This window comes from Crocodylus siamensis, chromosome 13, assembly GCF_052110815.1.
Source record: "Crocodylus siamensis isolate JL-2025a chromosome 13, ASM5211081v1, whole genome shotgun sequence".
Classification (NCBI taxonomy): domain Eukaryota; kingdom Metazoa; phylum Chordata; order Crocodylia; family Crocodylidae; genus Crocodylus; species Crocodylus siamensis.
Window position 1 is genome coordinate 11,427,558 of NC_143407.1, and position 24,223 is coordinate 11,451,780.

The following is a 24,223-nucleotide window of genomic DNA, read 5'->3' on the forward strand; positions in this document are numbered from 1 at the left end:
AACACCCTCTTGTGGAGAATGCAGTTATGACATACCGACCTTTTCTGTAATCAAACATGGTCCGTATCTCCCTTGCTTCTGGACCTAGTCTCCAGTGCTCCGTGTTTGTGTATTCAGTTTGTCCAAAAGGCTTCTTGCTTATCCAGATTTGTCATGGTTAGCTGACTTAATATATGAGGTTTGCATGAAGCTTTAGCTTCTAAAGGTTGTAAAAATCAGTAACTGGATCTGGCATTCTTCATTACTTCACAGCTCCTACTAAGAAGAAGAAAAGAATAGTAAAATACTTAAACCCTCAACTGGCATGCTAAAGTCTTGTTTTCATACTCTAGTTACCTGTTGAGTCTTTCCCAGATGTGAAACAGTTAAACTTTATTTTGAGATTTCTGGTAGAGATTGTCCCATTAAGTATCAGACTAGCATCACTTAATTTTGAGAGCATTAGGAGGGTTGACTTTGTGGGGGGTGTTTCAGCTGACAACATTTTTGTTCATCTAGTGCAGGCTCTGTAATCTCATTACTTGAACTTGATTGGAAACAAAAGTACAGTGCAGCTTCCATAACCAAAGGAGCTCTAGACGCATTCATTTAGTAGAATATGGATATTGATATTTACCTTGTGTTATAATGTTGAAAGCAAAAGAACCCTGTTTAACCATCAAACCAAAAAATATACATCTGTAAGATGAAGTTCTCTTACTGAGGCTCTTTCAAAATTTAGGAAATGAACTACATGGTGATCCCTGCCATTAGAGGGCGTGCGGCTTATTTCTAATGAGTGAGTGGTTCTTTAAATACTTGTATGCAGTTCAGGTTAGATCTACCTGAAGCTGATCTATACTGTCTTTCCTATTTTGAAAAATTAAACAATTTCGTAACGAAGAAAAAAAGAACTTTTGTCTTCTGTGTGAAAGAAACTCAGCATAACATTCAAGAAAGACCTTAGAGAAACTTGCAGTGGTGGAAAGATTGGAACTTGCCCTCAGTGTGGTGAAAGCCTCCATTTCTACTGAATTTACTAAATCTAGTTAAGTCTGTGAAGAAAGCCATTTTACTGGGACTGAATTTCCAGGCTGCTGAACCTCCAACAGGAGTTTTATTGATGGTGTTAACTGCCAGGCAGCTTGCACAAAACTTAATTTTACTGTTACTCTGTATTTGGGGAACCCAGCAGGATGGTGAGAGCCAATAACAGTTTCACAGATGTTAGGGGCTGGAAGGACAGATCATCAGGTCCAGCCCCCCCTAATAGAACTGAAGTGTTCAGAGTCCCAGTCCACACGGGACTATACCACCCCTAAGAATATGCCTAATGGATCGTATTCTGGTTTCTATCAGTGTAATGTCCAAGGTCCAGTAACTGAAAGTTGCGTGTAAGATAAATATAGGATTTAGATATTGAATGTTACTGTCTTTAGACTTTGGCTTACTACAGTTGTAGCAGGCAAACTGAGTTATGCTTAGGCTCTTAACATAACTTGAGGCCTTCCCAGAACTAAGCAATTAAATTGTACAGAGTGCCTTATTAGGCACTGGGAGAAATGAGTGCTGTGATTGGTATAGTGGGCTAACCAGGTACAGTAGTTTTCCCTGAAAGGAAAGGAAGCCAAAAACAGAATAGGATCAGAGTCCCTTATCTGAAAAGGTGAGGGAAGAATCTTAAGGATTGGACAGTTTGAGATGAGAGAATTACAAAAGTCGTGAATAAACAAGAGACGGTGTGTGTTCTGTGTTTGCCACCTTGGGGAGGCAGGAGCAACCTTGAAATTTTTGTTCGGACAACAAGGAATCCAGAAAGTAACATCCCACACACCCAGCAGAGGATCTGAAGCCAGTACCACTGAAGGTTGCTGCTGTAATGCCTGAAGGAACTTCTTGCTGGGTCATATTACAAAGATAATAAGCTTGTAATAAGCCTAGGGGTTACTAATAAAGTTCACTTGATACCAAATCGGACAAGGGGCCATGGCAATCCTTGGGGGTCTCTGGTAAAAGAAATCCTGGGGCAACAATAGTATTGCCTAGTAGGGTTTCCAGTCACTGCACAAATATTCCCAATCTGTGACATTATGAATTTTGTTGTTCCAGAAAACGGTGCTATTCAGACTAGTTTTTTTAGGAAACAAAAATACAAAAAAGTAATTCTTCCCTTTGTAGCTTTCAAACAAAGAACTAGTCCTTTTATTTCCTACCCGAATCGCATGGTAGCTGGTACCAGTAGCCATGTGATGCTGCCACGGTTTCCTTCTAACTTAAAAATCAAGGCTTTGTATTCTTATGTCTGATCCCTCTAGGGTCTGGTGAGAACCAAAACACTTGAGATTGTTGTAAGGCGGCCAACAAGCCAAATACAAGTTGGGGAATCTCAGAATGATAGATCCTTGCTGCTGCTCTGCTGTTTCAGTCGAGTGCCTTTCATTTGCACCTTTTGCTACCTTTTCCCCAACCCTGCAGGCTGCCTGGGTACCACAGCCTAGGTAGAAAGTCAGATATCCTTGTTTTTAATTGCCTACAGTTTCAAGTAGGGTCAAGAGTTAAAAATAAAAGTATGAAGTAGTGACAATAGCAAGATTAAGGTCTCTGTTGGTAAATCCTTTTTGATTTGCAAGGATATGGAATGAATATGAAGAGCCAGAAACTGTCGGTGGTTTTAAATCTATTTGTCAGTGACCTTGGGTAGAGTCCATAATGATTTTATCAGCTGCTGTGGTGAGATAAGCCATTCTCTCCCTTTTAACTCTGTTAAAGAGGCTTAATTTTGGTTGCATGTTAGCTCCTAGCCCAATTCATCCTTCACAACCTCCCTTGATTTCAATGCTTGCAAGTTCCTACCTCTCTTGGGACTGAAGGGGGAAGCTTTATCTTGTTTATTATTCTAACTGTGCATTCAGAGTGGTCTTTACTTCCGAGGACGCTTCCTATGAATTTGTTGCAAAGCAATGCCGTAGCTTCAGAAGATTGTTTTGCTGTGGTGTGGTGCAGCGTGTGCCACTCCAAACCAAAGCTTCTGCTAGTTGGTTGCTATTTAAAAAGCAAAAAAAAGGTTTAATTTCCATGCCTTGGATTCTCAGACTATGCTGTACCCTGTAAATATTGGCTGCTTCTGTCTATGGAAATAGTCCAACTTTCTTATATAACACTTTAAACACAGATTTGTAAAGCCATAATTGTTGCCTTGAATGACAACATTTTAGACTGTTTATACCAGGCAAGGGCTTGTAGGCAGCAAGGAAAACCAGTTCAATGTGCATGCTTGTTCTCCAGTGGGTGGGAGGCACTGAGTGCTGCTTTTTCCACCCAACCCAATGATTAGAGAAGCGGTTTTCAACCTTTTCTCATTTGCAGACCCCTACAAAAATTTCGAATGGAGGTGTGGACACCTTTTGAACTGTAAGTGTGGGTATTCACAGACTTCCAATCATAATCAAGTGTGTACTTAATTCCTGGCTTCATGGTTTTTGCAGAAACCATGAAAAACAGTGTTGTCTACAATTGCCAAGAAATACTGCCCTGGCCACCATTTCCTGTAAAACTAATCTAAAAAAATTCCCAGCATATTATTCATAGGATACGCTGTTTTAGAATGTCCCAGTGCTTACCGCAATATGAAGAAGACAATATGACAGTCACTGCAGCTACAGATCACATGATTGAGAGTTACTGGGTACATTTACACGTGCACTTCAATGTGCAGTAGCCTATTTTAATGCACATTAGAGTGTCACGGCAAACCATGCTAATGTGCAGTAAAATTAGGCTACTGCGTAAGAAACATCACTAAAAAAGCATGCACGCTACTGTGCATTAGGGCAGCTGAATGCGCATTTAGTTAGTACCTCACATTAGAGGTACTGAATTTAATGTGCAGTAGCAAAAGTGCATTGGTGAATGTGTAGATGCACCCACTGTCTGCTAGTGATGGAAACTAAGTAATGGTGCCAATCAGTGAAAATGTTTCTGTTAATGTTAATTAGTATTTCTAAACTTTTGTAGAATGCTATATATAATAATAACAGGACACAAATTGCAGTCCATACTATGTATACGTTTATAATATATTTAACTTTGTTTAAAAGAAATATTTAGAATTATAATAATATGATACACGATATAATTTACTTGCTGTGGAATTTGCTATAAAATTGCATGGTATTATGGCTCTGCCCATCAGCAGTGAGGGATGGGGCCACTGGAATATGCCCATGAAATCAACTCTTCATGCTGCAATCAAGCTGCAAAAATTGCTTTGTCTCACCGTGAGTTAGGTAAACTCCTAATCATAATAATCTTGTGCAGGCCCCTTAGACATAGCCTGGAGACCTCCAGGTGTCTGCAGACCACAGGTTGAAAACCGATGGATTAGAGTGTCTCTTACAGCTAGTCCTATCTTCTTCCCCTTTGCAGCTGCTGCAAATACCTTGTCTTCCTACTCCTTGCTCTTACCATTTCTGCTCTCTTTTTCCATTCTTGCTGGGTTTGTTCTTCCAGCCTTCTCACTTTACAAGTCCCTTCACTTTCAGTTCTTGACTCCTTGTCTCTGTTGTGCTGCTTTGCTTAGGGTTGGAACGACTTCTTTATTCACATCCAGCAAGGCCCTCGCATGCTCGCTCACTCTCTCAGTCTAATTCTTTCAGCAATTTCATCTCATCAGATACCCTCATTTATTTATTGGAAATAATAAAATCCCTCAGGGCAAAGCCAACACAAAGTAAATGGAGTGACCCTGTTTAGTAAGTAGGGTAATGATCATTTGTTGTTTCTCAGCTCTTGCAATGCACTTCTGTTCTAATCGCACCAAGCTGTGAAGGTTGCTAGCTGCCTTTCAGTCGCATAGTAGTGCAGCATCCGGGCTCAGTGATGGGTTTACTTTTGGGCACCCTCTGGCATGTGGGAGCTGGCTAGCTCTAGGACTGACAACTTGTAGCAGTCAAAAGTGGCTCTAGTCTGAGAAACATGATTGGCTTAAAACTGGTGAGACTTTTAAAAACAAACAACAATTTTCGTAGCATGTGGTGCTCGGGGCTCCCTTCCTGCTTGTGCTGGATCCAAGCGATTTTAAACAATCCATGTGATCCTGAAATTTGACGTTTGCTCTACTGTAGCTCCAGCTGAAAGAGACCACAAATCGGCGACAGCAACAGGGCAGATGGATGGAGGCCTCCAGTTAATGCAGGGAAAGCAGCTTGGGGGGAAGAACCAGGTAGGGGAGTCAAGGAGGGAGCGGGGAGAGCTGGATGGGGGTAACCTTCGATCTGGAGAAGTGCAGCTGCGCTTCCTGCTCCTCCAGAGACGGAGCTGGATACAGCTGTGCCCCGGGCAGAGGGGCTGGAGGCTGCTTCCCCCGCCCCGCCGCCCCTGTGGCTACTGGCGGCAGAGCCAGGGAAGGGTTAATCCAGCTCTTGACACCTCTGGCAGCAGCGGCCTGCCCGCGTGGCCGCAGGTTCGAGCGCCCCCTTAGGTGAGCGCCTGGGCTTGCACAGACAGGTACTGCCCCCGCGGCGCCGAAGGGGTTAACGCGAGTGGCTCCGCTCGTCCGATCCGGCCGCTCCTCTCCCTGCAGGGCAGGGGGCGGGGCCAGGAATCCCGAGCGTCTCTCGCTCAGCTAATGGCTGGATAGCTGGACGCAGCCCGCAGCCAATCAGCAAGCAGTCGCTAGAGCGATTAGCCTGGGGGGTGAGGCCGGCCTAGGGAGCCTACAAGAGTAACAGCGCCTCTAGCCAATCGGCAGCGGGGGCCGGCCAATGAGCTGGGGAAGGGGGTGGGACCTCAACGAGACATTGACAAGGTGGGGGCAAAGAGCGAATCCCACGGAGAGCGCATAGCCAGCCTGAAAGGCTTTATGGTTGCCATGGCAGAGACTGACGCTTGCTCCAGCCAATCCGAGCTCGCGAGCGGCTGCGGCTCCGCGAATGGTGGCGGAGCTGTCAGGGGAAGGCGGGGCGCGCACTTCGGAGCGGCCGAGCGACGTCCTGTTCGCCCAATGTGGGCCGCCGCCCGCGCGCGCGCCGCCCAATGAGGCGTGGGGGGCGGGGCGCGCGGAGCTGCGGGGCGGTCGCGGAGCACAGGCGGCGGAGTGGCGATGGGGCTGCGGGCGGCTGTGCTGGGCGGCTTCGTCCTGCTGCTGCTGCCGCCGCTCGCCTGTCCGGCCCGGCTGCCCCGGGGGCCGGCGCTGCCCGAGTGCGGCGGCCTGCGCGATGTCCAGGGCGCCCTGACCAACAACACGCACAAGGTGAGCGGGGGCGCTCGGGGCCCGCGCCTCAGTCTCCAGGTCTGTGCGCGGCACCAGCGTGCCCACTGGCAGACCTTGGCCGCCCTCCGTGCGGATCCCTCGGCCTGAGCCGCCGGGCCCTGGCTTCCCCTGAGGGATCCCCGCCCCTCCCCGGGTTTCGGTGTGGTCAGGCTCCGACTTGCACCGCGTCCTGCCGCTACGCCCAAGGGCGGTGAGCCCGCAGGTCGCAGTGCGATGGGCTCCGGCCGTCGCCCCCGTGGGAGCACTTCGGAGAAGGGAGCGAGTGCGCGGTGGAAAGCGTCCCGGGCCTCTTGCGACAGCGGGGTGATTTGGGGCCGCTGTTGAATGAATGATCCGCAGTGGAAAATCCTACGCTCGGGCTCTTTTTACAGCCCCGGCAGACGTTCGTTGTGCTCTTGGCAGGTTTTTTCCTGGCTCCATTCCTTACCTGAAGCCTACAGCTCTTTTGGGGGCCTGAAGAGCAGACCTGTGCCTGGCAGGCTTCACCCCCGTTCTCCGGAGAAGGATTTCCCTTCCAGGGCAATCCAGAGTTAGCACTTGATGGGGTGGCTTCCTCCGGGCTTTTCTGCTTCCCCATTTGAATTTTGTTTTTATAAACTGGATGTAATACCTGGCATCAGAGTCGTTAGCGCAGCCCTTCCCCAGGACACGGTAGCTTCTTGTTGCAGGGACGAAAAGGTTGAGCATAAGATTGAAGCGATGCTGCCGAATCTGGCAGCCCTAAAATCTCACCTGCCCTGTATATTTCCGACTTGTAAAGGCCTGCCCCTGCCCAAAGTCTAAAGTCGGCTGTCCTGTTTCTTTTAATACCAGCCTTGAAAGACCTTGCCCGCTGATTACTTGCTGAAGGTCTGGTAGAAAAGGTGAGATCCCGTCCTCTCTCCCCAAGCCCAGCCTGGTGCCAGAGCAGAGCACTGGTAGGAAGCCAAGCCCTCGTGCGCTTCTCTTTAGTGTAAATCCAGCCTGACCCCAATAGCTTATTTCATCCACCCGCCTGACACCGAGATGCCAAACCGCAGGGAGCAGGGATTTTCTTTTCTTGCCTGCCTATGGAAAATTTAGTGCAGTGAAAGCTTCCTCTTTGCCTGGGATTCCCAGGACTTGCCCAGATGTCACTAACTGATTGAAAAAGTCCTGTCCCCACCTCGCCGCCCTCAAACACGTGAGTGTTGTGGCTGCTTTGACGGGCAGAAGTCTCCTAGCCCTTACACAGAGCCTCCCCGTTGCTGGAGGCGCAGGGAGAGCGGCTGGTACTTTCTGACATCCGTTTGGCTCCTTTTCCCTGACACCGCCCCGGTGCCTGCCTCCGCTTTTGGCTTTTCCAAGCACAAGATACCCAGGGGCAAATGTTCAACTTCTGCTGGCAACCCAAATCTTACTGACCGAACCTGAGCAGCTTCTGTTAATGTTGTGTTGCTGCTTGGTCAAGCTGGGAGCAGGAATGAAGCTACCCAATGTACCTCTGCAAGTGGGGGAAAGCAGACAGGCATTGCATTGCTTTTTGTGGGGCTTGCCTTTGGATGGCTTCCATCACAGCTGTGAATCCTGTCACTGGCCAAGCGATTCAAGTCTGTTTCTACTTGCCTACAGTATCTGGTGCATTATCAAAAGTTGGGAAGGTTAAAGCAAACAGCCTGAAGTTTGGGGTAAACATGCCAGTTTAATGTTACGTTCCCTCCTCAGGGTGATAGCCTGGCCTTGGGATGGATGGGTTTCATGGCTTAATGGACCACTTCAGTCTTTCTTTTCTACCATCCTGGTCTGGTTGGAATAAGGTGGCAAAGCTTCTGTGATCAGCTCTGACTGCTTCCTTCTAGGGACTTTAACATTGCGTTTAGCGTCCAACCTCCTTGTAATATACTGTAAGCATTCTCCCTTTTTTAGGGATGAAAAATGGAGCCGTCCAGTGTACTTTGCCCAAAACCAGTCCGGGACAGAGCTGGGAGCAGAGCCCAGCTCTCCTGACACTCCTCATTCTTTGCATTGCCCCACAAGCCAAACCTCCCTCCTCTATCACGGCGCCTGTGTGGGGATATAAAAAGCCCACAGTGTCTAAAAGAAACAGGCTGTGTCAGAAAAATCTGTGTGGTGGGTAATAACATGGTGGCTCAGCACAGAGAAGAATGTGCGCGTTTGTTTGCTGGCACTGGCAGTGTTTTGTCCTCCCCGTCTGTGATAGAATAGATGGTGCCTGTTGGAGACTAGAGAGAGAGCGAGCAAGAGCTCTTAGGCTTTTATTATGGGCGTCTTAAGAGACAGTGAAATCTGGAAGCTGGTGCTCAGTACATTGCCTCTATTTTTGAGGTTTATCCTGCTGTCCTTTAGCGTGAGAGGGTCCTTTCTCCCAGAAGATACGGGTTATATTCCAGAGTCTCCATATCTCCGCTATGGGAGCCAATGTGCACGTGGGGGAGAGCCTGTTTCCCCTTGTCCATGCAGACAGTGGATGTTAGTCTCTGGAAGTCAGCTTGAAGTGGATTGACTGCAGCTCTGTGCACAGCTTCAATGCTGGTCCTTGCCTGCACTTGTTGGGTGACATTAGGTGCCTTCCAGCCTCTCCAGCCAGCTAGAGCTGCTTCCCAATTCTCTACAGACTATTGCTTGGGTATACTTCACCCTGGGGATCCTGCTGGCTTAGTCGTTCCAGTGCTTCCAAGTAGCAAGGGATGTGGTGGTGAGTTCTGTGAGTCAGTGGGGTTTCTCCTGTGATCACAGGCTGAAGCTCCCAGACTACTGTACCAGGCAGCATAGTTTGGGGAGGAGGTAAGAAGCCAACAGTGGTGAACGAACAGGTTAGGGACTGTTTTAAAAAGCTGGACACATACAAGTCCATAGGGCCAGATGGGATGCAGCTGAGGGAGTTGGCTGATGAGATTGCAGAGCCACTGGGTATCATCTTGGAAAACTCATGGTGATCAGGAGAGGTCCTGGATGATGGGAAAAGGGCAGAGTGCCCATATTTAAGAAAGGGAAAAAAGGAGGATCCAGGGAACTACAGACCAGTCAACCTCACCTTTGTCCCTGGAAAAATCATGGAGCAGATCCTCAAAGAATCCATTTCCAAGCACCTGGAGGAGAAAAAAGGTGATTAGGAACAGTCAGCATGGATTCACCAAGGGCAAGTCATGCCTGACCAACCTGATTGCCTTCTATGATGAGATGACTGGCTCTGTGGATGTGGAGAAACCAGTGGATGTGGTGTACCTTGATTTTGGCAAGGCTTTTGATATGGTCTCCTACAGCATTCTCGCAGGCAAACTAAGGGAATACAGGCTGGATGAATGGACTGTAAGGTGGAGAGAAAACTGGCCTGAGCATCAGGCTCAAAGAGTAATAATCAATGTCTCAACATCTAATTGGCATCCAATATCAAGTGGAGTGTCTCAGAGGTCGGTCCTGGGCCGGTTTTGTTCAGTGTTTTCTTCAGTGACCTGGAAAATGGCATAGAGTGCAAGTTTGCAGATGACACCAGCTGGAGGGAGTAGTAGATTTGCTGGAGGGTAGGGATAGGATTCAGAGTGACCTAGACCAATTGGAGGCTTGGGCCAAAAGAAATCTCACGAGGTTCAACAAGGACAAGTGCAAAGTCCTGCATTTAGGACAAAACAATCCCATGCACCAGCACAGGCTGGGGGCTGGCTGGCTGGGCAGCAGCTCTGCAGAAAAGGATCTGGGGGTTACAGTGGACAGTATGCTGAATATGAGCCAGCAGTGTGCCCTTGCTGCCAAGAAGGCCAACAGCATACTGGGCTGCATTGGTAGGAGTGCTGCCAGCAGGTCGAGGGAAGTGATTCTTCCCCTCTTCAGCACTGGGGAGGCCACATCTGGAGTACTGTGTCCAGTTTTGGGCCCCCTGCTACAGAAAGGATGTGGACAAACTGGAGAGAGTCCTGTGGAGGGCAGTGAAAATGGTTTGGGGGGCTAGGGCACATGACTTCTGAGGAGAGGCTGAGGGAATTGGGCTTATTTAGTCTAGACGAGAAGACTGAGGTGAGATTTAATAGCAGCCTTCAGCTACCTAAAGCAAAGTTTGAAAGAGGACGGAGCTGGACTGTTCTCAGTGGTGGCAGATGACAGAACAAAGAGCAACTGTCTCAAGTTGCAGTAAGGGAAGTTTAGGTTGGATATTAGTAAAAACGTTCCCATAAGGAAGGTAGCAAAATATTGGAACAGGTTACGCAGAGAGGTTGTGGACTCTCCATCCTTGGAGGTTTTTAAGACCTGGCTAGACAAAGCCCTGACTGGGATGATCTAGTTGGGGCTGGCCCTGCTTTGAGCAGAGGGTTGGACTAGATGCGACCTCCTGAGGTCCCTTCAGCCCTCATTTTCTTTGAATCTAAGTGCATGTGCACATGGGGCAGCCTCCTGATGGGGCTGTGACCTGCTGGTTCAGGATTCCACCTGTGAATCTGGAGTTGAGGATTAGACCACTATATTGGTGGCTGTGTTCCTGCAGGTTGCCTTCAAAAGTAATGTGCAGCAGCACCTGCCAGCTGTCATGTCCTTTTCTCTACGTCAGCTGCTGTCTGTGCAGGTCTGACTCTGTGGAAGGTGGGCGTTTGCTTTGTGCGCAAAAGGCGGCAGAGCCAAGTGTGCTCTGTGTCAGACTGCAAGAGAGCAGCTTTTGATGTGCAGTATGATCTCTGCCCCTCGCTGGTGGTGCCTGAGCGCCAGCTGAAGCCTTGAGGCAAAACCTGCGTTGGAAACAACCCACAAGCTGTTGCTTCCAGCAGCAATGCCGGGCAGCATGAGAACAATTTCTGCTGCTACCCAGAAAGCTGGGCCCATAACACTGCAGGAAGTATGTACGGTGCCTGCTGCTACATCAAACTGGTTCAGTCAGCCTGGCTGGGGAAAGAACTGGAACCGCTGGAAGGACAAGCAGAGCCACCAGTCGCTTCCTGCCATCTCTGTGCTTGCAGGGACTCTGCATAGATCTGCTTGGGCTACGTGCCTCAGTTTCCTTATTTTAATATTTGGGGAAGAAGTCCTTCTGCCTGAAGGGTCACTGGCAAAGCCCTTAATAATTGGTCAGTTTGAAAACTGCGTGTTAAACAGGTGATGACCCCAGTACAATTTGTCCTGGGTTTGGGAAACTTTCTGAATGTAGCCAGCTTTTCTCCGGAAGTCAAAGTGTCCTTCCCCAGTAAACAGGGTGAAGTTGCACTTGATCATGAAAAGGGATTAGCTTGCAGCTGTGCTTCCAGCTGCTGCGAGTCCCTCCAGGCTGGATGAGGCTGTTTGTTTATTCTGAGTCTGGATCAGTGATCCCCAAGCGGTGCCTGGAGGATCTCCATTTCTGGCTTGGAGAGCTGCCTGACTAGCAGTGCAGGAAGCGCTTGGCTAGGGGAGTGCTGCTGGGCCAGTGAGTCTGCTGCCCAGTAATGGGCAATCGCAAGAGCTCTCTGCTGTCTTTGCCAGTCCTTATGCTCATGTCCAAATTAGATCAATGTTGGCCTGACTGGCTCAGCAGTGCTGAGCAATATTTTCTGTCCTTTTGCCACCTGCTTTGGGAAAATGCGAAGCTGTGTTGCAGGACTGGGAAGGTCATGTTCTAAACAAGAACCAGGTGCAAACTGTGTAATGGGCTTTTAATGGTTTAACTATCAAAGTGGGCTTTGATCTGCCAAGTGAACTGCAGGGGCTGCTTGGTGGAGTGTTGGAGGTAAAGTTATATCTATACATTTATTTATTTATATAGAAATAAATATTTTTACAACCCCTCCTCCTCATGCCCCCCAAAAAACAAGAAATCACCAACCCTTTTAGGCTGCAGGCCACAATGACCCAGTTCAGATCAGAGATGAGTGGGTATTGGGACCCAGCTGCCGATGCTACTTCTCCCAGCAGGTGCATGGAAAAAACACCTGTGACTAAGCCCCATGTCTTCAGACTGGATCAAATGGCTCCCCAGATCGCTGACCCCTGTTCTGAACTGCTTCCCAGTGATGTATGTTTTGCACCATTGAGGCTGCTGTCTGTGTTGCCCAACCAAACCAAAGTGTTGGCTTCACTGGACATTTGGAGCCAGACATCATTACTGCTGTTAGGGACTAAGCACTAAGGCTTCCTGTGGCAAGTGACAGGGCTGCGTGGCCGCTTGGGTAACGACAAGCTTAGACTAGAGCTCCTAGCGTTCCCCCTCGATTAGCGTGTTCACTTTACTTCGCAAGAGGCAAGGGTTTCTGTGTGCGATTCCTGTTGCTACATGAACTGCGCGGTGGGGATGGACTTAGAGAAGCTTTCCAGTGCAGTAAATCTGTAGCAGTGTGCTGCAGAAAGGTGATGCCCCCGTTCCAAAGGCACGTGGGGTGCGCTGCAGCCATTGTGCAGGCTGCTGTGGGGCACTGCAGCAGCCGGTTGAAAATATGGTGCCCTGGTTTGGGGCAGGCACTGAAAAGCCTCGGAGCGTTGCAGTTTGTGCACAGGGCTCCTACGTCTGGGATTCTGTAGTGACCACAAGGGACTGGGCTTTGGGTGCATTGGAAAGAGTGCACCCTGGGCAGCACATGGCCCCATCTGGCCCCCACAGCCTCTCTGCCCCATTTTGCCCTTGATGAGCCACGCTGAAGGTTTGCTTGGTAATATCTTTTTATTAGACCAGCAGCAATGCAACCCCTCCAGTAAGCAATGGGTCTATATTCCTACAGCGGGACTCTTCATTGTGCCTGTTTTCTTTCCAGTTTTGGGTCCAACCTGATCCCCGTTGGCCAAGATCTGGCAGAGCCCTAGTGCGAGGGGCAGGTGCTGGTTGTTGTCAGATGGGTCGAATGCTCCAGCTTCTGGCTTGGTGGGTCAACCCCATACGTTTCGTGGCAGCTGACAGGAAACGGGCGTTACTAATATTGCCCCAATCCTGTGCTTTTTGCATGTGAATGGCCTGGCTTTGTACTGGGGAACAACAACACTCCCAGGTGATCGGCTAGAAAGCTGCTGCCCCTGTAGATGCTGCACGCAGATAAGGCCTCTCTGCAGCAGGGCTGTGAGGTTTCAAACAGCCCTTTAAACCGTGGGGGAGCAGTGAGTAAGGGTGACGGGAAGGTTGCAAGAGCTGGGCAAAGATAGCTATTTGCGTGTGTCGGGATCCCTGTATGCTGACGCAGGCATTTCAGGTCTTGATCCTATCAGAGGTAAGCTGCAGGAGGAACAGGAAGATTTGATCTCAAGAGGTCCCTTCCAGCTCTAAACTTCTGTGAATTCTTTCCCTACCCAAAAGCAACCCTCGCTCTGGCATTGGAGACTCGATGCCCTGGTATTCTCTGCCAGATCTACCTTCCTGCGGGGCGAGAAGACCCTGGATGTACCCACAGTTCTTTTACAGAAAGGCTTTGGTGCTTCATCTGGGTCCTCTGTGTTTGCTGCCCCTACATGGGTGCCCCTTGGTGCCATTTCTCGGGGAAAGGGGTCACCGTCTGGCAGCTGCTTAGGCAGGGTGTTGATGGCTTTAGAAAGTGCCGAGAGAAGCCAGTAGAGCTCTCCACAGCCCATAATTTACAGCTCGCTCTCTCTCCTGTCTGCTACCTTGTATGATAATGCGCAGCGGCTGCCCAGACTTGCTGCAGAGGTCTTGGAAACCTGCCTGGGTTTTTTGACTCTTATTGCACATGGGGATTGAAAGTCTCTGTGGAGACAGCCAGTTACCGAAGGGAGCAAATGCTGTCAGGGCTAAACCAGTGCTTCCCAATCAAGGCACCCCTCAGAAAACGCCAGCGCTGAGCTTTTATTTGTTTTTTGACTCTGGAAAAATAATAGAGCAGTTGTACTGCAAAGAACTTGGGTCACAGCAGGGTGCAATGTTTTTAACGCTATGGATTCCTGTTTGAAATCCCTGTATTCATCTTGTGAATCCCATTTGCGCCCCTAGCTCTGCATGGTGCCCCGCAGCGCCCTCGAAAAGATCTCAAGGCCTGTCAGGATTGAGCACCCTGCTGCAGCACCCTGGTTGGGAATCCCTGGCTTAGACATTACCTGAGTGGTCTTGTCCAATTCCTGGAGATCTGTTTCTGCAGGAGAGGTTTGCATCAGATGGAAGCTCTCTCTCCATGGATCCATGTGGCCTGTGCAACCACCCCTTCACCTGAACCTTCGCTCTGATCGGGGGGGAGAGGCTACTGCTGCCTAGATGGTTTTATCTGCCCCTGGTGCTGGGGAACAACTTCTCCCCTGCCCCAAGTGAGGGTGAGCACACACTGCTCTTGCACCCTGGTACCTGGGCTCGTTGGGGCTCCTTGCTGTTTGCTGCCCATCAGATTGACCATTCCTTTTTTTGTCTTCCTGGGAAGAAACCGCTTAAAGATGTATGGAGGGAAGGGGATGGGTGAAGGGTGGAAAGGAAGCAAGACGCTTGCCAAGGAAAAACACTTGGTGAATGTTTTCTGAACAGGAATACTTAGCCATTTCAGGGGCTGATTGGTGGAGGTTCCCAGAACAGCTTTGTCTTCAGTGACCCTTCGGTCATCCATGCTTCTTTGGGGACCCTGTTGTGAGGCTGAACAGAGCTGGAAGTGGGACCCAGCAGTCCTAATTCCCAGGCCCTGGGTGTAGCCTGCCTGCTGGTGGGATAACATCGCCACTTCCTGTGAGCCTTCCTGAATGGGATTTTCATACCGCAGCAGCTCGGCTTGAAGCCACAATCCCTCTGGGGCTACAGAAGCCAGTGCTGTCTGGAGGGAGCGCATGTTTTACTTTATGTTCCAACCCTGATCCAACCAGGAAGCTGTTGGGTGTAAAGCACTAAACTTTCCCATGGTAAGTGGAGCCGAGTGGCCACTTCCTTCTGCCTAGCAAAAGTATCCCTATATAACTAGCCATTTTCTTCGACTTTGCATTTGTCTGTACAGTAAACACAAGCAGGTGTAACATGCCTCATTGGGGACTCTATTCAGCACTGGACCTAGACTCCTGGCAGTCCCGAGCAAACTTTTAGTATTGGGCCCCCCCTCGCCAAAGATAATAATAATAAAAATTACCATTTTCGCCAAAGATGATAGTAAAAATTACCATTTTCAGGCCCCCTTTCTGTCCGAACCCTGGGCGGCCACATGCTTCACCCATGCCTGTGTCCTTCCTTGACTCTAGTTACTGTGCTTTTTTGACCTTAACAGAGTCGAGTCATTTTTAATAGTACTTGAAACAGAATGGTTTTGTCCTGCTACCCTTGCCAGAGGCTTCTCTTCAAGCTTGTCTGTGATATCTTTTCTCACCCTCCTTTGGATCACATTGCTCAGGCCCCTGTTTCTTGCAGTCTCCCTTTCTAATCGGGTTTGTATATAGAAGAACTTACAGGTCAGTACCTTTCTCAGATGACAGAACAAGGAGCAATGATCTGAAGTTGCAGCAAGGGAAATTTAGGTTAGATATTAGGCAGATTTTTCTCACAAGACGGGTAGTGAAACACTGGAACCAGGTTACCCAGAGAGGTGGTGGAAGCTCCAGCTCTGAAGGTTTTAAAGACCTGGGCAGACAAAGCTTTGTCTGGGATGATCTAGCTGGGGCTGGTCCTGCTTTGAGCAGGGGGCTGGACTAGGTGTGACCTTCTGATGTCCCTTCCAACCCTCGTTTGCTATAATTCTTGTAAATGTCTTTCTACCTCTAGCACATCCTGGTGACTTTCCAACTGTAATGACATTCTGGCTTTCTCTCTCTAGCAGCTGGATTGCAATATATTTTGCTCCTTGACCTACATTAAGTCTCTTGTGTCACTGCAAGCACCTCTTTGCAGTTTTGGAGGCTGTTTATGCAGGGCTTAGCAAAACCAGTTCCTGATGTGGCTTGAGGCTCTCTAGAAGCCAACCTAATTCAAACAAAAGGAAACTGTTGCCTCGCTGCATCATGGAGGTCTCACCCAGGGCAGGCATCTGGTGTGAGGGCTGAGCTGTTAATTGCTTTATGATCCCTGAGCTGAAAGGCATTCTCAAAGTGCAAAGTGTCTTCCCTTCAATTCCATGCAGAGTTGGTTTGTATTCAAGTTGCCAATGCCTGCTTATCCTGAGCACAGGTTTTAATTGCTGAAGAGGAGTCTCTCTCCTTCTTGTCCAGTGGTTCTCAAACTTTTTTTGTACCAGGACCCATTTGTAGACATTGGCCAGTCCCATCCTAGTGCCCCTCACTCCCGACCTGCTACCCCCAGGCCCCAGCCCCTGCAGTGTGTGGGGTTGGGGGGGCCCCAAGCAGCCCCTTGCAGGCTGAAACCCTGCCATCCTGCAAGAGAAAAGCTGCGGTTTCCCATATTTTTCAACTTTAAAGGAGAATACATTTTTTAAGTTTGTTGATCCATTTTTTAAAGTCTGTTTGCAACCTTTTCAAATATTCTTGCGACCCACAGCTTGAGAAACCCTGTACTAGTCAAGTCAACTCGGAAAGCACCTGCTAGCTTTCCTGCTTGCCAGTCCTGGCTCTAATGGGTACACTGGATGGATACTTCTGGACTAAGAGCTGTGCACCTGTTGGCCCTCTGTGTCGATGTGGGTGCAACTCCTTGCGTTCATCGCTGAGTGTCTGTAATCTGTGTAACGATCTCTCTTTGAAACTGGAGCTTACTGCACGCAGAGTCCTTCCCGCCTGCCGGTGCTCGCTTTAAGTCGCATCCCTTCTTCCTGTTTCCATGTAAAGGGAAACCATTGCTCCGTTTAAAATCTCACTTTGAGAGAAGGGGAGCTGTTGGGCCATTGCTACTATGAAGTTGGGCTGATAATTGGCCAGGAGGCTGAAAATGCAAGGTCTCCTCCACTGCTGGAATACAGTAGAGCCACTTCATGTCACGTGGATGGTATTTTGAGGTCTTATCGTGAGTGTGACACAAGGCCCGGCAAGATTAAAATACAACCTAATTCCCTGAGAATCGGATACCTTCCAGGACTCTCTTGAGCAAAGCGGAGGAGGCTTTAGAAAACCAGTTGGGGTTGTTGGACACCTGGGCTTGAGCCACTGCAGTGACTCAGCTCTTTCTGCAGAGTGCTCCCTGATGTGTGCGTCAAAGCAGTATTTATGTGTTGCAGCATCCTCCTGGGAGGAGGGCAGAAAAGAGATGGGTTTGCCTGGGGAGGGCAAAGAGGTCTGCAGCTTGTGTGCATCTTGTTTGGCAGTGACTAATAGCGTGCAGGTTTTGCAAACTCTGGACACCCCTCTCCTGAATTTCCTGTGTAACTTCTCTATTACATCCATTTCAGTGCATCTCTGCTGGCATTCATAGCATCTGCATGTGGCTCATCTTCTGCCCTTCTGTCTCCTTTGCATGTTTCCTGTCTTTAAATGAGATGCTAATACCTCTGTCTCCCAGGTGAATCTACAAACAAGGCGTGTGCAGGCAGCAAGTGCAGCTGCGCAGGCTGGATCCTTTTTCCCAAGTCTTGCAGCTTCTGCTACCCATCTGCAGCTTCACTCCAGAGCACCTGCAGCCCTTATACCGCTGCTCCTCAACATGTTGGCTTGGCCCTGAACAGTACACTCCTGCCCAGGGTCTTTGGCTGTGTCCCAGCTTCTTGCATCTCAGTGGCTCAAGCACAAATATCTTGGGCAAGAGAAACCTCAGTGTTGCTTAATTTGTGCTGGTTTTTCTTTTTTTTTTCCTCTTTGCCTTCTGTTTCTTGGTCTCCAGCAGAGTTTTCCTCCCCTATTACTTCTCAGGTAGGCTGCTGCCTTGGTTCTCTGACTTCTGAAAGTCCTAGCTGTGAGCTGTATGCTTTTTGAATAATCTCCCTCCTCAAGTACTGCAAACATCTCTGTCATCTTCCAAAAATCCCCATCGCCTGTGCTAAAGTACATGACATTTGGCAACTTCCTACAACCGCCAAGAAGTAAGATTACAACATGTCTCCAGCTCCATCCTCATGTTGGTCTGCTTCAGACTAGCCCATGCTCCTAGTGCAGTGACTCTCGGTCAGGATGTCACGGCACCCTGGTGTCTTGAGATCTTTACAGGGGTGCTACAGGGCACTAGGCGACATTAGTGCTGGTAGGTGTGCAACCAGTTCACAAGACAAGCGCAGAGATTTCAAACAGGAATTCATAGTGTTAAAAGCACTCTGACCTGCTGCGGTCTGTCTGAATTCTTTACAACAGAACCGCTGTCCTAGCAGGCTGGATTTCATTAAGGAGCTTGTCAGCTCTTCCCTTTGCTCACATAGCAGTAAGTCCCTGTGGTCCCCGCTGTTGCTGTGAAATCCTTCCTGGTAGCCTCCCCATGTCTCCTTCCTTTTTCAGCTCTCCCAGAAGCCTGCCTGCCTTTCATAGTTTGGAACAGCTCAGTAATTGTGTTGGCACTGCCCCCGCCTGAGGTTCCCGGGTAGACGCCTCCTTTCAGAAACATCGTTCTGTATCCTCCCCATGCTGCCACCTATGCAGCTTCATTGGTCCAAAGCTACTAGACAACACGAGTGGTAATGCTGTTGTAGAAATCCAGCTAGCAGGTGCTTGAGCTCAAAAGGAAATCTTGACTCAGGCCGCAGGAGTATTGCCATGGGGACTGTCTCTCTGACCTTGCCTGTAGAAGAAAGGAATTTGTGTTGCCAGCTGCACAGGTATACTGGAGCCACCCAGTTCCAAGAGGGAGGAGTTTCTCTGCTCATAACTCAGGAGCCCAGTTGTTTTTTGGCTCAAAACAATGGCTGACTCATGAACGTTCAGGGCACAGGTGCTGGCTGAGTTGTAATGGAGAGGCTCAGATCTTCGTGAGAATGTGAATAGAGCACAGCTTAATTGAGGCACTCTGAAACAGCAGGGCAGGGCAGGGCATTTATGGAGGGTATTGTGTGCTCTAGATGATATCTGTACTGCTGGCTTCCTCCTTTGCACCACTGCTGCCCTGGTTGGCCACGTCCCTGTACAGTCAGGTGGCTGGCTGGCTTAGTCTCTCTGGGACATTGTGTCTGCCCATCCCCATGCATAACACAGGAGAGGACTTGGACCCTGCCCGGGAGGGTGTTTGGGTGCTTGACAGGAGCTGCGAGGAATACAGGCAGTTGGCAAGCACAGTAGCACAGCTCCACGCCTGGCTGTTTTGCTCTGGCATCTGTGCGATTAAAGCACTCAGCCTGGTTTCACAGCTCCGCAAGTGCACTCAAACCTGCTGTCGGGCGACATGGGCCTTGTCCTCTTCTCTTCCTAGCTATGTGCAGCAGGATCAGTGGGGAAGGAGCCCAGCCCCATTTAACCTTCAGCCCTAGCACTTCCCCTTGTTCCCCTTCTTAGCTGCAAACAGGACTCCTCCACTTGCTGCCAGGGCACTCCCTGCTGAGCAGCATGTTAATACAAACCCGTGAATGGGGGGGAGATCTGGGAGCAGCCTGTGCTGCGTAGTGTCAGGTTCTCCCAGGGCAGGATTACCAAAGATGATTTGGGGCATCTGCTGAGGCAAGACATGAGGGGCCTATGGAGCTCTGCTTTAGCAGTGACATATGGTTAGGTGAGGATGACTGCACTGGACAAGCACGTTCCCTTCAGCTCCATTGCTAGGCTTTTCCCGAACTGCCAAATGAACATATTGGTGGGCATCCAGGTGGGAAAGAAAAAGCCATGGATGGCTGCAGAGCTCGGGGAGAAGTGCAGGCTGTGGAACTTGTGCATGTGTCTCAGCAGCCAGCCCTTTTAGGGCCTGAAAGCACTGCTTGAGTGAAAGGCTGAGGCTCAGCAGTGATTGTAGACCTCTTAGTTTACTGGCTGCTGGTCTCACACTGGCTGTTCGTGAAGATTTTCCTAAGGTCTCTGCTGAAACTGTGCTCTGTGCTCTCCACCACAGACTCCCTCTTACTACCTAAGGGAAGTGGGTGTATGGAGAGAGAAGAGGCCCAGGGGTCATGCCCAGGAGACTTCAGCAGTGAGACTGGATGGAGCTTTTGGGGTGTTGTCATTTTTGGCACACAGGGAAGTCCCATGGGGGTTCCAGCAATATTTCACATAACGGTGTGTCAGTGAAGCCACTGGAGAGAGCAGGAAGCAAGAAATAGTCCTTAGAGGATTGTCTGTGATAATCATATAGGCTAGGGACAGACGTTGCACATAAACTGGTTTAAGTAATCAGAAACTGGTTTAAACCTATAACAGAAGAGAAGTTCAGTGCACATATACCAGTTTCAAAATGGCTGAAACTGGTTTAAGATAAACCTGGTTGAATGTAGTATCAGTCTTAACTGATTTGCGTCAAACCAGTTTATGAAACTTCTGTCCCAGGCTCCTTCCTGGTTCAAGTTAAATCACAGTCCCCCTGCATGCTTTGCAGCCCTGGCCTGGTGCTGTGCTGTCTGCTTCAGCAGAGAAGGGTTGTGGGGGGCAGAGGTAGCGACTGTCCTCCTTCCCCCCAGGCAAATCCTGGCTGGGATCTGGGGCGAGGGAGAGGAGTCAAACTTCCTTTCCCTTGCCCTGTTAAAAACTTACTGCTGGCTGCAGTTGTGGACTACAAAACCCAGAGGCACCTGGAAGCAGGAAGAAGAAGTGATGAGCAACCCTGCAGAGTCCTGCTGTTGTGATTCTGGATTGCAAATCCCAGAGACCTTGGGGGCAGCAGGAAGAGGAAGTGAACACACAGCCCTTGCTGGCTGTGGGTCACAGAGGCGTACTGTAGCACTCCCGGCTTCTAGCATGAGCCCCTGCAGGCATATGGCTCCATTTCCTGAATCAGAAGTCAATGTCTATCCAGTTGTTTCTCAGTTTAATCTCTGCATTTTAGACTAACCTGCAAAGACTGAACTGATTCAGCCTCAGGCTTTTTGACTGTCTGTACTTAGCCACAAAGTCAGGGGCAGTTGCACAGGGAGCACCTATGCTATGATGAGAGGCAGGAAAATTCCAGTGGGTTAGGCAAGTCTTTGTGGATTTCTGTTGCGCGGTGCTTGCACAGCACGTTACCTCCCCCCCCCACTCAAGATGGGGCAGGGTGGGGGGGTCATCACTGCCCTGGGTTGAAGTGACTTCTGGATGAGGCATTTAAGGGGGAGGGTCCTGTCCACAAGGCATGTTGCCTCACTGGTGAGAGGACAAAGGGTTGATATTTATTATCTGATCAGGAGTGGAAAGTGCAGCAGTTTGAATGACTTCTCTCTCTTTCCTTTCAGTGTGTCTTTGATGATCTCAGTGGCTCAGTATCACTCTCCTGGGTTGGGGACAGCACTGGAGTAAGTAATGCGTTAGATACAAATGAGCTTAAAAGGCACCTACCAGTTAACTACCCAGTGGTAGAGATTGGATAAGCTGGTAGGACAGCTTGGAGTTGGTGTTCCCCGATAGTCTTCTGCTGGAGCGTTCCTGAAAATGAGACACTTGCAGCAGCATCTGCATGTGCAGGGTCAGTCCTTTTTGGCCATATCCCCAGTGAGGGCAGACCTAACGCAGCTTGGCACTGATGTATTAACATCAGAAGCAGACACGGTCAAAGCAGTGCAGCTATCCAGTGTGGCTGCAATTCTGGTATAAAGCTGCTGGAATTGGGAGACTGTTTGCATCCAGGGACAAGCATGAGCACCTATTAAGCCAATATGACTGCACCCCAGCAAGTCAACCTGGGACAATATGACTAGCTGGGATGCAGACATATTACTTTCTGCCCCTTGTCACTATTACTTTCCAAACCAATTTAGTTAAGACCAGCCTAACAATCCCTTCCGTAGAAACCGCTTTGAGCTCCCAGGGGATTGTTTTAGCAATGATTGTGTTTGGAGTCATCAGAAAAGGGCTTGAAAGGACCATCGACCAGCCCCCTGCAGGGGGCAGGATCATCCTGCAAAAAGTGTTTTTCTGATGTGCAGTTGAAAACTTCCAGCGAAAGAGTCTACAGTCTCTCTAGGTGTCTGTTCGAGGGCGTAACCATTCTTGTAGGTGCCAAAGAGCTTTAATTTAGGGGGTTTTTTTATTTTACAGGTAACCACCCTTGTAGGTTCAAAGGGCTTGCCACACCAGAAACCAGCAGTGTTCTTCCTGCCTTATGCTGTAAAGTGCTGCAACCACTGATTTCAAGCCCTGCTGTTAGCAAGTCCTGTGCCATTCAAAACCTCAGATACAAATATCTTAATGTTATAGGATGCCCTGCAAACCCTCTGCTACGTTCTACCTAGGGTGAGAACAAGATCATGAAAGAGATGGTGGTCCTGTTGCTTAATGGATGACAGGAAATGGTCAGCTTCATTACCATGGAGTTGGAGCCAAAGATCCATCTAACTGTACCAAGCCTGCGGCCCTCTGCCCTGGTATGAAATGGCTGTCAGTTCAGCAGTATGCAGACCTCTGGAGCTGTGCAGGGATAAGAGTTTTTGTAGCAGTGCCATTGCTTGAGGTAGACCTTCTGCTATACCAGGAAAAAACAGTGAGGCCCCTTGACACCTCAGGATGGCCTGACTGCCTGTGCCATTCACGGCACAGCTTGCAAAGCTCACACCATCCACAGAGAATGGTGGTTCTGCATTATATTCCCATATAACTGGCATTCACTGTAAGGCTGTGAATGCAGGGTAACTGAGCTGCTGCCAGGTAGCATCAGGTGTTTGGGGGTGAGGGTGTGTCTTTGTAAACATGACAAGGTGGTGGCTTTTCCAACAGCTGTAATTACCTCTGTGCATTGCACTGCGGGGCTGTCAACAGTTTAAAGGCACTCTGCATTCCTGTAGGCTCTAGCAGAGAGGGGAACTGCTGAGGCAGCCACCTTTCTCAGACCTGTAGTCCAGTCTGCTGTGCCACAGGTGATGTCAACTGCTGCACAGCACCTTGGAGACTAAAGCACCAGGGCTGAAATTCTTGGAGCCCCAGGTTCAAATCCACAGTAGTGCCAGCTCTGCTAGTAGAAGCTGACAGGCTGATAAGACCTGGAGCCTCCAGGGGTGGTCTGGCGTGGATGGATGTCAGAGGCTTGTTTACCCACCTAAAGCCTGAGCAGAATTTCCCTCCTTCCCTGCCTCTATCAGAGTTGTCTGTTGGTTTGGTGCCTTTTCCCCAGCAGTGGCTGAATCCGTCTATAAAGCATGCTTAATGCAAAACTGGATGGGACCATCTGGGTCACTGAGTCCTGCCTCTGCAATTGTAGGTAATCCTGTGATAAAAGTTAAGGCTAGAAGGGTCCCCAAGAACTGCTCCAGCCCCTACCCCACTCCACCCCACAAGCCGTAAAGCACCTTTCTAACAAATGAGGATCCTTAGTACAGAAAGACCCTTGGGATTGAGTTACTATAGGCACTCATCTAATCCCATTGTCAGGCAAAGGTGCCTATACATTTCATATTTGTTACATTTGATACCAACACTCAGCATATTACTGCTTTGAAGACAATAGGGGCATTTGGTCCTTGAGAAACTTGGCAACCTGGTTTGAGCCCATAGCTTGCATTTAGAGTTAGCTGAACATTAGATGGTGTCCAGCAGATGGGTCACATGTGATAGGGGAAGTGTCCCAAATAGACTCTGGCTACCTCAACAAGGACAAATCTACAGGGTTGTTGATTCTGTTGTTAAAGATCTTTGACAGAAGACAGGGTTGGGGCAGAAGGTAGGTGAAAGTGCAAGGTAACTACCAAGTACAGATGGGTGTAGGGGTAAATCTAGTGAAGTTTTGTTGTAGCACCAAGGCCAATGGCTGCATTGTCCACCTTGCTTGGTGTTCTCAGGGGATTCTTCCATTAGGCCTTCCACAGACTCGATTCTTTGGGCATTTATAAACATACCTTTTTGTCCTGAGATGCGCTGGAGATCTGGCGGGTCAGAGCAAACTCGATTAATCAAGTCTGCTCCTCATGCAAGCTGACGTGCACTGCATTGCACCACATGCAGTTTTATAAGTGGCGAAATGCATGTCAGCATGCAGTAAATGGTGGCAGCGTGCTTTTGAACTAAAACACCTCCAACCTGACGTAGTTCAAAAGCGCTCTGCCACCATTTTCTCAGCCCTGATGTGCATTTCAACACTTGCAGAACTGTATGCACAGCAGCGCTGGGCGCATTTAAAAGTGCCTGGTGCTGTGGCACAAGCATGCGTACAAACGTCCTTTGGTTCTCTTT

At 49.2% G+C, this 24,223-nt stretch overlaps 1 protein-coding gene across 3 annotated transcripts in view; it reads left to right on the forward strand.

The window, feature by feature from the left end:
- The first annotated feature begins 6,028 nt into the window (after positions 1-6,028).
- The window catches only part of SORT1 (sortilin 1), a 43,929-nt gene continuing 25,734 nt past the window's right edge, over positions 6,029-24,223 (forward strand). For 2 of the 3 annotated variants that reach the window (XM_090025703.1, XM_090025704.1), the window contains exons 1-2: positions 6,029-6,229; positions 21,298-21,357. In XM_090025703.1, the coding sequence (XP_089881829.1) occupies positions 6,080-6,229; positions 21,298-21,357 (210 nt within the window). In that variant the 5' untranslated portion in view covers positions 6,029-6,079. The remainder of the gene's footprint in view (positions 6,230-21,297; positions 21,358-24,223) is intronic. The other variant, XM_090025705.1, reaches the window with a different exon arrangement.